Raw genomic sequence first — 11,508 nt, forward strand, 5'->3', positions numbered from 1 at the left:
ATGTGTCCTGCCCACACCATCCAGAGGATATTCACAGTGTTCCCATGTGGCCCTCCTGTGCCCTATGCTCTCCAGAACTGGCCGTATGTCCCTCCGGTTCCTTCAATACGTTTGGCCCTTTGCTTCCACTTCATATGACCTTGTGCTGATGTGCCCTATGCATGTGCCAAGACTCCATGTGGCATCCCTGGCTTGAGGTGACAGGAGCACTCTGACAGCTTGGCCTTGTTTTATTACAGGCAGATTTTTTGCGTGCTGGTCATAGTAATGTTTTGACCCTTGTGTGCCTGAACATCCCTAATGACCTTTGATGCGAGGAGCTTGGGAGTTGTTGGCAACAGAGAGCGAGTGTGTCTAGACATTAAGCGCTGTACAGGACTGCTGCCGAAGCCCTCTGTGGGAGTATTTCTCCACACCCAAATGGCTTGCCTTACATCTGTGCCTTCCTGCATAGCCTTTATGTTGAGTCTTTGCTATTTTCACTGCTGACTCCACCTTACCATTACTCTGACTGTGGTAGGGTGAGGAGGTCACAGGATGGAACTCCCAGGCTTTTGCAAACAAAGTAAAGTCTTGACTCGTGAACTGGGGCCCATTTTACGTAACTACACCAGTCAGGTATGCCATATCTGCTAAACTGTTGCTTACAACAGTCGATGATGCAAGCGGCTGTTGTGTCAATCACCTTCTCCACCTCCCAAAAATCGGAATAGTAGTCCACTATAATCAGAAAAGGAACGTTCTTGACTGTGAACAGATTCATTCCCACTCTAGACCAAGGACGTGCTGGTATATCATGTGGCTGCAGCGTTTCCTTTTGCTGCTTGGGTAGATTAGCATTCCAAATGCTGCACACGGCCACAAAATTTTTAATTTCTTGGGTCATGTTGGGCCAGAATACTGAGTCTCTGGCTTTCCTGAGACTGGCTTCGAACCCAGAGTGCCCTGCATGGATACGAGAGAGAGTCATCGGGCGTAGAGTTTCTGGCACTACCACCCTGTCGCCTTTGTAGACGACCTCTTCCTGCATTGTGAGTTAGTCTCTGTATGTCCAGTAGTCTCTCACCAGGATGGGCGTACTCTTTCTTGTGTCCGGCCAGCCTCTTAGGATAAAAGAGTGAAGCATTCGAGAAGTCTTGTCTTCCGCAGAATGAGCTTTGATAGCATCCCGTGTCTGCGGGGTGATGTTTTGATCAGTAGCGTGGTTCACATCTTCAAACTCAGCCTGTAGAGCATATACAGTTTAATTTGTCCGATATTGCGGGTGACTAGTTGTTTTGTAGTGCTGCCCTGGACAAGAAATCTGCAATGTGAAGCTCTATTCCTTTCTTGTATACGACCTGTAGTTGGTAACGCTGAAGCTTTAGCATCATCCTTTGTTGTTGCTTCGGGGCAGACAGAAGAGGTTTTTTGAAGATAACCTCAAACCTGGTGATCAGTGTGCACCGTGATAAAGTCCCTACCATGAAGGTATTGATCAAAACGGTCACAGGCAAACACTATGGCTAGGTAATCCGTTTCAATTTGAGTGTATCCTTGCTCTGTGGGCGTCAATGTCCTTGAATCAAATGCGCTGCCCCTAGGCCTTTGTCACTTGCATCACATTGTAGGGTCACTTCCTCAGAGAGGTCATAGTACCTCAGTATTGGTTGGTTGCTGACCAATTTCTTGATTTGCTTCAATGCAGCATCATGTTGAGGAAGCCACGCCCACAGCACATCTTTATCGGTCAGCCGATGCAATGGCTCACATAGGTCAGACAGATGAGGTAAGAATTTGGCTAAGTAATTTACAAAACCAATCAGTCGCTACACTGATTTTTGTGTCTGTAAGTGGCGGCATTTGCTGTACTGCCTCCACCTTCTTGGGTCTGGCTTCATGCCTTCAGCTGTCAAAAGATGTCCCATGTATGGAATACTTGTGAGCCTGAGCTTAACTTTGTCTTTATTCAGCTTTAGATTCATCTCCCTTGCTCTTTGTAGGAGCTGAGTCAGGTTGTGGTCATGGTCCTGCACTGCTTCTTCCATTGTAGCACCACAGCCGTATACCATGATGCCATCATCTATGACGCTTATTCCTGGCAGTCCCTGAAGTGCATCATGTTGCCTTCGCTGATATACCTCTGCAACTGGTTTCACTCTTAACGGTAACCTTGTCCACCGGTATCTACCATTGGGGGTCCAACATGTGGTGAGGTAACTACTCTCTTCATCCAAACGTACCTGCCAGTACCCATTTTTTGCATCCATAACAGAATCTTTTTAAGCTTTTGCCAGGCTTGGCAGTACCTCTTCAATGGTAGGCATTTGGTAATGTGCCCTACATAAGCTTTTGTTCTGGGCACTTGGATCGAGGCAGACTTATTTTGCCAGGCTTTTCCACCACAACCATGTTTCTTATCCAGTTAGTAAGTTTGGTGACCTTCGTAATGACATCCTGTTCCTCCATTGAATCAACAGCCTTTAGTATCTTTTCTTTCAGTGGAATGGGGATTCGGCGGGGAAGCTGTTGAACTGGTCTGACAGACTCATCCACCACCAGGTGGATCTCACCTGGCAAAGCCTCCATCCCTTCAAAAACATCCTCAAACTGTTCCAGTATTGCCTCTGATGGGACCTTTTGTTTTTCTTTAGTGCTGACATGATGAACGACATGTTGGTGGTTGAGCTGTAGCACCTTAAGCTTTTCACACGTTTCTGCTGAGAGGAGAGGCTACTGCAAGGTTTTCGCCACTTGGAACTTTAGCACGTTTCCCTATCATGATTGGCGTGTAGTTCACACTCCCGTACTGGTGTAATAACCAAGCCAGCGTACAGCCGTAGCCTTGCCTTGCTTGGTTGTGGCTTTGCATCTCCATCCTGCATTACTTGTATAAAATCTCTGCAGCCGAGTATGTTAACAGTTGAGCCACTGTCTAGCTGGCATTTGATAGTGCTGGTTGGATCATAATCACAGTTATCACTTGTCAGTGGGGCAAGCTTTTAAGTTTGTAAGCCATTTATCTTTGCCATGTTGAACAGAATTGACATCTGTCGTGTATGTCAGATTCATCATCATCATCATCATCACTGCATGTATCCTGTTCTAGCAGATTGACAGGCTTACTTTGTCTTTGTCTTCACACTTTAGCAAAATGGGTAATTTTTTCCACAGAATTTGCACAGAACCTTAAGTGTGTTGATCCACAGTACATGCACCCATCTTTAGTATTTTTCCGCCTTGCATCACTGTCCGACGAATTTTGTTTCCATTTTATGTCGACATGGTCTTTGTATTTGTTCTGAGTGTAAGCTGTGGTTCGCGCAGCATACTTTCTTACTCTGTGATCTTTACAGCCAATCACGTCTGTCTCTGATCATTTCGTCTCTCATTGCACCGAAATCACACGAATCAGACAATTGACGCAGCCTCACAACATATTGACCCGACCTCTCTGCTTGAGTTTGTTCACGTGTTAAAAATGAATATTTTATTAATCACATTACGAGTGGGTTCAAAATGTCTTTGTAAAACATTTGTTCCTATCCTCTTCCCCCAGATCTAGGTGACGCTGAAGCATATTCTCTTCCACTAATACTGAGCGATGTTGCCACTCGCACATGCAGTTCTTTTTTATCTAAGCCTGTAGCGATTTCATAATTCTCCCACTGATCACGGAAAAACCAACCAGTTTTGATACAAATCGTCTTTCATGTCCATGGCGCTAGGCACCGGAATTTGCCTGAGAGACATTACAGGCTCTTTGTCCTCGCTCATTTGTTCCACTTGTTTGCGTTTATCCGACAGCGATTACATTGTCCACATACCTTATCATCTTTTCCGTAGCGCTTGGCTTTGGGTTCATTTCTCTGACACCATGTTAATATGTGTATGTGAATAACTCACGTCGGAGAGTTAGATAAGACACGTAAATGTAATAAGATGCAAGTATAATCCTTTACTCAGGTATTACATGTTACAGGTCACAACATCCTAATCAGACACTCATAATGCACCTGTTTATCTATCCTAGATAGGTGCCCGCTAGCGCCATCTCTGGGTTGGCATTATGCCCATTATCTCAACACCTACGACGTTGTTATCCAATTAAACTCCTGTACCGGTAATAACCTCCTCTCTTCTTGTGTCAGTCTGAAGATGCAGAGGCTGCAGGTCCTGGAGGATCGTCTCTGGTCAAGCAGGAGAGGTCTGAAGGAGAGGACCTAAAACACAGCAGAGACATCCAGACTGTAGCCACGGGGGACCAATCCACCGCCGCCATGCCCCAGCCCAGGACCAGACGCAGCATCGCGGAGGTCAGTGGAACGCCGAAAGCCGTCCTCAAGTCAGAGACAGACAAAGAGACTTTAACTGTAACACACAGGTTCTTACACACAGGATCTGACCACAGATCAGACCCAGAGAGACTGGTGCTGGGGCCTCTGGGCTGTCCTCCTGCTCCCGGCTCAGAGTATTTACCGGTATTTCATCAGAGCAAGAGGACGGATCATTCCTGTGGAGATGGTGGCACGTTAGACACTGGTGTTGATGATCCATCTTGTTCTTACGCTACAGCGATGGACCCTGGCAACATATCCTTGGGTTTAGAGACACAGACTGATCTGTCTAGAGGGGACTGGAACCGGTACAGTAGTAGTGTATACTCTGAAGGGTGCCTAGATAAGAAAGGGGAGGGTCTGGTCGTAGATGAGGTGACTGTAAAAGTGGAGGGTCTGGTCGTAGATGACGTGACTGTGAAATTGGAGGGTGACGCTCCTCCCACATGGAATGCAGATAGTCACCTAGGAGACGGACACTCACAGGGCAGAGATTTCTTAGATTACAGGGAAAGCCTTGAGACAAATTCAATTGTCGCGACCCACTCCACTTTACAAGCATTCAGGGATCGCAACCTAGTGTCCACATCGATGGGGCCTCCCGATTCACACGGCCATGTCCTTTTTGATCAGATATTGAACTCAAATGACAGTGCTAGAGCCCAGGCTCAGGGAGAGGAAGCAACATCAGTCAATAGTAAAGAGAAACGGTTCCTCTGCATGTTCTGTAACAAAGGCTTCAGCTGCCTCCAGAAGGTGGAGATCCACCAGAGGGTCCACACAGGGGAGAAACCCTTCAGCTGTACCCAGTGTCATATGTGCTTCGCCCAGACTGGTGACCTGAAAAGGCACCAGAGGGTCCACACAGGGGAGAAACCATTCGGCTGCCACCTGTGCCGGGCCAGTTTCTCCCACTCCTCCAGCCTGAAAAGGCACCAGAGGGTCCACACAGGGGAGAAACCATACAGCTGCCCCCAGTGTGAGAAGAGGTTCTCCCACCAGCACCATCTGAAGATGCACCTGAAGGTCCACACGGGAGAGAGGTCATTCGCCTGTACGCACTGCGGGAAGAGGTTCTCAGAGAGGAGCTACCTCAGGATACACCAGCAGAAAAAACATTCCACTCTATAACATAGAAAGTAACCATTCCACTCGATAGCTTCTGAAGTTTAGATCAAACCCTGCATTAAAGACAAAGATTAATTTTCATAGTTGTCAGCAGAAAAAACAGAGATGCATTTGGTATAGTGAGAGTTACAGATTTCAGTGTTGAATATTCCTGAGTAGAATATTACATCCAGACATTGTGTGATAAGTCTGCCTAAAAAGTATGTTACATAGTGTTTGTACTGTCTAAGCTATGTGATGTTCAAATGCCTGTTTCATTACTTCCATTCAACTATTGTTTGACACTTTTAATGAGAACATGAATACAATTTATCAAGTTCATGGAGATTTCTAGTTCAGACATGTTTTTATTTATTTATTTTTCTTGTTTTTTGGGGGGGTAGATCAGCTTTAATATTGCAGATAGATTGTAACTTTCATCAATGTAATTGTCTGCATCACTTCTAATCCCCCATATGTTTTTTTTCTCTCGCAAATATATATATACACACACACACATACACACATACACATACATACATATACATACATATACAGTGGGGAGAACAAGTATTTGATACACTGCCGATTTTGCAGGTTTTCCTACTTACAAAGCATGTAGAGGTCTGTAATTTTTATCATAGGTACACTTCAACTGTGAGAGACGGAAAAAAAAAAAATCCAGAAAATCACATTGTATGATTTTTAAGTAATTAATTTGCATTTTATTGCATGACATAAGTATTTGATCACCTACCAACCAGTAAGAATTCCGGCTCTCACAGACCTGTTAGTTTTTCTTTAAGAAGCCCTCCTATTCTCCACTCATTACCTGTATTAACTGCACCTGTTTGAACTTGTTACCTGTATAAAAGACACCTGTCCACACACTCAATCAAACAGACTCCAACCTCTCCACAATGGCCAAGACCAGAGAGCTGTGTAAGGACATCAGGGATAAAATTGTAAACCTGCACAAGGCTGGGATGGGCTACAGGACAATAGGCAAGCAGCTTGGTGAGAAGGCAACAACTGTTGGCGCAATTATTAGAAAATGGAAGAAGTTCAAGATGACGGTCAATCACCCTCGGTCTGGGGCTCCATGCAAGATCTCACCTCGTGGGGCATCAATGATCATGAGGAAGGTGAGGGATCAGCCCAGAACTACACGGCAGGACCTGGTCAATGACCTGAAGAGAGCTGGGACCACAGTCTCAAAGAAAACCATTAGTAACACACTACGGCGTCAAGCCAGCGCATGTCCAGGCCCGTCTGAAGTTTGCCAATGACCATCTGGATGATCCAGAGGAGGAATGGGAGAAGGTCATGTGGTCTGATGAGACAAAAATAGAGCTTTTTGGTCTAAACTCCACTCGCTGTGTTTGGAGGAAGAAGAAGGATGAGTACAACCCCAAGAACACCATCCCAACTGTGAAGCATGGAGGTGGAAACATAATTCTTTGGGGATGCTTTTCTGCAAAGGGGACAGGATGACTGCACCGTGTTGAGGGGAGGATGGATGGGGCCATGTATCGCGAGATCTTGGCCAACAACCTCCTTCCCTCAGTAAGAGCATTGAAGATGGGTCGTGGCTGGGTCTTCCAGCATGACAACGACCCCAAACACACAGCCAGGGCAACTAAGGAGTGGCTCTGTAAGAAGCATCTCAAGGTCCTGGAGTGGCCTAGCCAGTCTCCAGACCTGAACCCAATAGAACATCTTTGGAGGGAGCTGAAAGTCCGTATTGCCCAGCGACAGCCCCGAAACCTGAAGGATCTGGAGAAGGTCTGTATGGAGGAGTGGGCGAAAATCCCTGCTGCAGTATTTGCAAACCTGGTCAAGACCTACAGGAAACGTATGATCTCTGTAATTGCAAACAAAGGTTTCTGTACCAAATATTAAGTTCTGCTTTTGTGATGTATCAAATACTTATGTCATGCAATAAAATGCAAATTAATTACTTAAAAATCATACAATGTGATTTTCTGGATTTTTGTTTTAGATTCCGTCTCTCACAATTGAAGTGTACCTATGATAAAAATTACAGACATCTACATGCTTTGTAAGTAGGAAAACCTGCAAAACCGGCAGTGTATCAAATACTTGTTCTCCCCACTGTACATACAGTTGAAGTCGGAAGTTTACATACACCTTAGCCAAATACATTTAAACTCCGTTTTTCACAATTCCTGACATTTAATCCTGGTAAACATTCCCTGTCTTAGGTCAGTTAGGATTACATTGACATTTTAGTCATTTAGCATACACTCTTATCCAGAGCAACTTACAGTTAGTTAGGATCACCACTTTATTTTAAGAATGTGAAATGTCAGAATAATAGTAGAGAGAATGATTTATTTCAGCTTTTATTCATTTCATCACATTCCCAGTGGGTCAGAAGTTTACATACACTGAATTAGTATTTGGTAGCATTGCCTTTAAATTGTTTAACTTGGGTTTCGGGTAGCCTTCCACAAGCTTCCCACAATAACTTGGGTGAATTTTGGCCCATTCCTCCTGACAGAGATGGTGTAACTGAGTCAGGTTTGTAGGCCTCCTTGCTCACACACACCTTTTCAGTTCTGCCCACACATTTTCTATAGGATTGAGGTCAGGGCTTTGTGATGGCCACTCCAATACCTTGACTTTGTTGTCCCTTTGGAAGTATGCTTGGGGTCATTGTCCATTTGGGAGACCCATTTGCGACCAAGCTTTAACTTCCTGACTGATGTCTTGAGATGTTGCTTCAATATATCCACATCATTTTCCTTCCTCATGATGCCATCTATTTTGTGAAGTGCACCAGTCCCTCCTGCAGCAAAGCAACCCCACAGCATGATGGTGCCACCCCCGTGCTTCACGGTTGGGATGGTGTTCTTCGGCTTGCAAGCCACCCCCTGGTCATTATGGCCAAACAGTTCTATTTTTGTTTCATCAGACCAGAGGACATTTCTCCAAGAAGTACGATCTTTGTCTCCATGTGCAGTTGCAAACCGTAGTCTGGCTTTATTATGGTGGTTTTGGAGCAGTGGCTTCTTCCTTGCTGAGCGGCCTTTCAGGTTATGTCGATATAGGACTCGTTTTACTGTGGATATAGATACCTTTGTACCCGTTTCCTCCAGCATCTTCACAAGGTCCTTTGCTGTTGTTCTGGGATTCATTTGCACTTTTCGCACCAAAGTACGTTCATCTCTAGGAGACAGAACGCTTCTCCTTCCTGAGCGGTATTCTCGCCAAGCAGCTTGGTGAGAAGGTGACAACAGTTGGTGCGATTATTCGCAAATGGAAGAAACACAAAATAACTGTCAATCTCCCTCGGCCTGGGGCTCCATGCAAGATCTCACCTCGTGGAGTTGCAATGATCATGAGAACGATGAGGAATCAGCCCAGAACTACACGGGAGGATCTTGTCAATGATCTCAAGGCAGCTGGGACCATAGTCACCAAGAAAACAATTGGTAACACACTACGCCGTGAAGGACTGAAATCCTGCAGCGCCCGCAAGGTCCCCCTGCTCAAGAAAGTACATATACAGGGCCATCTGAAGTTTGCCAATGAACATTTGAATGATTCAGAGGAGAACTGGGTGAAAGTGTTGTGGTCAGATGAGACCAAAATCGAGCTCTTTGGCATCAACTCAACTCGCTGTGTTTGGAGGAGGAGGAATGCTGCCTATGACCCCAAGAACACCATCCCCACCGTCAAACATGGAGGTGGAAACATTATGCTTTGGGTGTGTTTTTCTGCTAAGGGGACAGAACAACTTCACCGCATGGGTGAGAACCTCCTTCCCTCAGCCAGGGCATTGAAAATGGGTCGTGGATGGGTATTCCAGCATGACAATGACCCAAAACACACGGCCAAGGCAACAAAGGAGTGGCTCAATAAGAAGCACATTAAGGTCCTGGAGTGGCCTAGCCAGTCTCCAGACCTTAATCCCATAGAAAATCTGTGGAGGGAGCTGAAGGTTTGAGTTGCCAAACGTCAGCCTCGAAACCTTAATTAATTGGAGAAGATCTGCAAAGAGGAGTGGGACAAAATCCCTCCTGAGATGTGTGCAAACCTGGTGGCCAACTACAAGAAACGTCTGACCTCTGTGATTGCCAACAAGGGTTTTCCCACCAAGTACTAAGTCATATTTTGCAGAGGGGTCAAATACTTATTTCCCTCATCAATTTATAACATTTTTGACATGCGTTTTTCTGGATTTTGTTGTTGTTATTCTGTCTCTCACTGTTCAAATAAACCTATCATTAAAATTATAGACTGATCATGTCTTCGTCAGTGGGCAAACATACAAAATCAGCAGGGGATCAAATACTTTTTTCCCTCACTGTATATACATATATATATATATATATATATACACACACACACACACACACACACACACACACACATATATATATATATATACATCCTTTAAAAAATATATATTTCCCTATATTACTTTCCAACCCCACAACCCCTTCCCTAATTGGAGTAAACTTGTGAACAACAACTTAGGCCTCTACTTCCAGCTTATACATACTATATACATTTTATGGACACAGTCAATTTTACAATAATTCTCTTTGTTTGTTTTTACTCCTGAACTTCATCTACCCTCAGACATGTTTGTGTGGTATTTAAAACTTGTTTATGTTTAATAAACACAAAATTTGACTTTCATTGACTCTCTTTGTTATACATCACATCTGATCTCACCCTATTCTGCATACACCCAACAGCGCTTTATAACCAATATACACGTACTAAATATACCTACACATACCCACACACTAACAAACACCTACTGTACACATCAAAATAGTTCAGTCAGGTTTGTTTGATGATGACTTTTGACTTATCATAGCGGAATTATTTTCCCCCACAATATCATATTTACAGTTCCTTCAGAAAGTATTCACACCCCTTGACTTTTTCCACATTTTGTTGTGTTATAGCCTGAATTTAAAATAGATTAAATAGAGATTTCTTGTCACTGGCCTACACACAATACCAAAAAAAGAAATGTCCTCTCACTGTCAACTGCGTTTATTTTCAGCAAACTTAACATGTGTAAATATTGGTATGAACATAACAAGATTCAACAACTGAGACATAAACTGAACAAGTTCCACAGACATGTGACTAACAGAAATGGAATAATGTGTCCCTGAACAAAGGGGGGGTCAAAATCAAAAGTAACAGTCAGTATCTGGTGTGGCCACCAGCTGCATTAAGTCTGCAGTGCAGCTCCTGCTCATGGACTGCACCAGATTTGCCAGTTCTTGCTGTGAGATGTTACCCCACTCTTCCACCAAGGCACCTGCAAGTTCCCGGACATTTATGGGGGGAATGGCCCTAGCCCTCACCCTCCGATCCAGCAGCTCCCAGACGTGCTCAATGGGATTGAGATCCGTGCTCTTCGCTGGCTATGGCAGAACAGTGACATTCCTGTCTTGCAGAAAATCATGCACAGAACGAGCAGTATGGCTGGTGGCATTGTCATGCTGGAGGGTCATGTCAGGATGAGCCTGCAGGAAGGGTACCACATGAGGGAGGAGGATGTCTTCCCTGTAACGCACAGTGTTGAGATTGCCTGCAATGACAACAAGCTCAGTCCGATGATGCTTTGACACACCGCCCCAGACCATGACGGACCCTCCACCTCCAAATCGATCCCGCTCCAGAATACAGGCCTCGGTGTAACGCTCATTCCTTTGACGATAAACGCGAATCCGACCATCACCCCTGGTGAGACAAACCGCGACTCGTCAGTGAAGAGCACTTTTTGCCAGTCCTGTCTGGTCCATCGACGGTGGGTTTGTGCCCATAGGCAACGTTGTTGCCGGTGATGTCGGGTGAGGACCTTTTTATTTATTTTTATTTTTTTATTTCACCTTTATTTAACCAGGTAAGCCAGTTGAGAACATGTTCTCATTTACAACTGCGACCTGGCCAAGACAAAGCAAAGTAGTGCAACAAAAACAACACAGAGTTACATATGGGGTAAAAAAAAACATAAAGTCAGAAATACAACAGAAAATATATATACAGTGTGTGCAAATGTAGCAAGTTATGGAGGTAAGGCAATAAATAG

The 11,508-nt window shown here is 44.7% G+C and overlaps 1 protein-coding gene across 1 annotated transcript; it reads left to right on the plus strand.

Annotated features, from left to right (window-relative positions):
• The first annotated feature begins 4,134 nt into the window (after positions 1-4,134).
• Positions 4,135-5,868, plus strand: LOC311110405 (uncharacterized protein). Its single transcript, XM_084188953.1, has one exon. It carries the CDS (start codon positions 4,260-4,262, stop codon positions 5,445-5,447), a length of 1,188 nt encoding a protein of 395 aa, XP_084045079.1. The 5' UTR covers positions 4,135-4,259; the 3' UTR covers positions 5,448-5,868.
• Positions 5,869-11,508: the final 5,640 nt, after the last annotated feature.

Source organism: Coregonus lavaretus, assembly GCF_964263955.1.
Source record: "Coregonus lavaretus genome assembly, contig: SUPER_35_unloc_5, whole genome shotgun sequence".
Lineage (NCBI taxonomy): Eukaryota > Metazoa > Chordata > Actinopteri > Salmoniformes > Salmonidae > Coregonus > Coregonus lavaretus.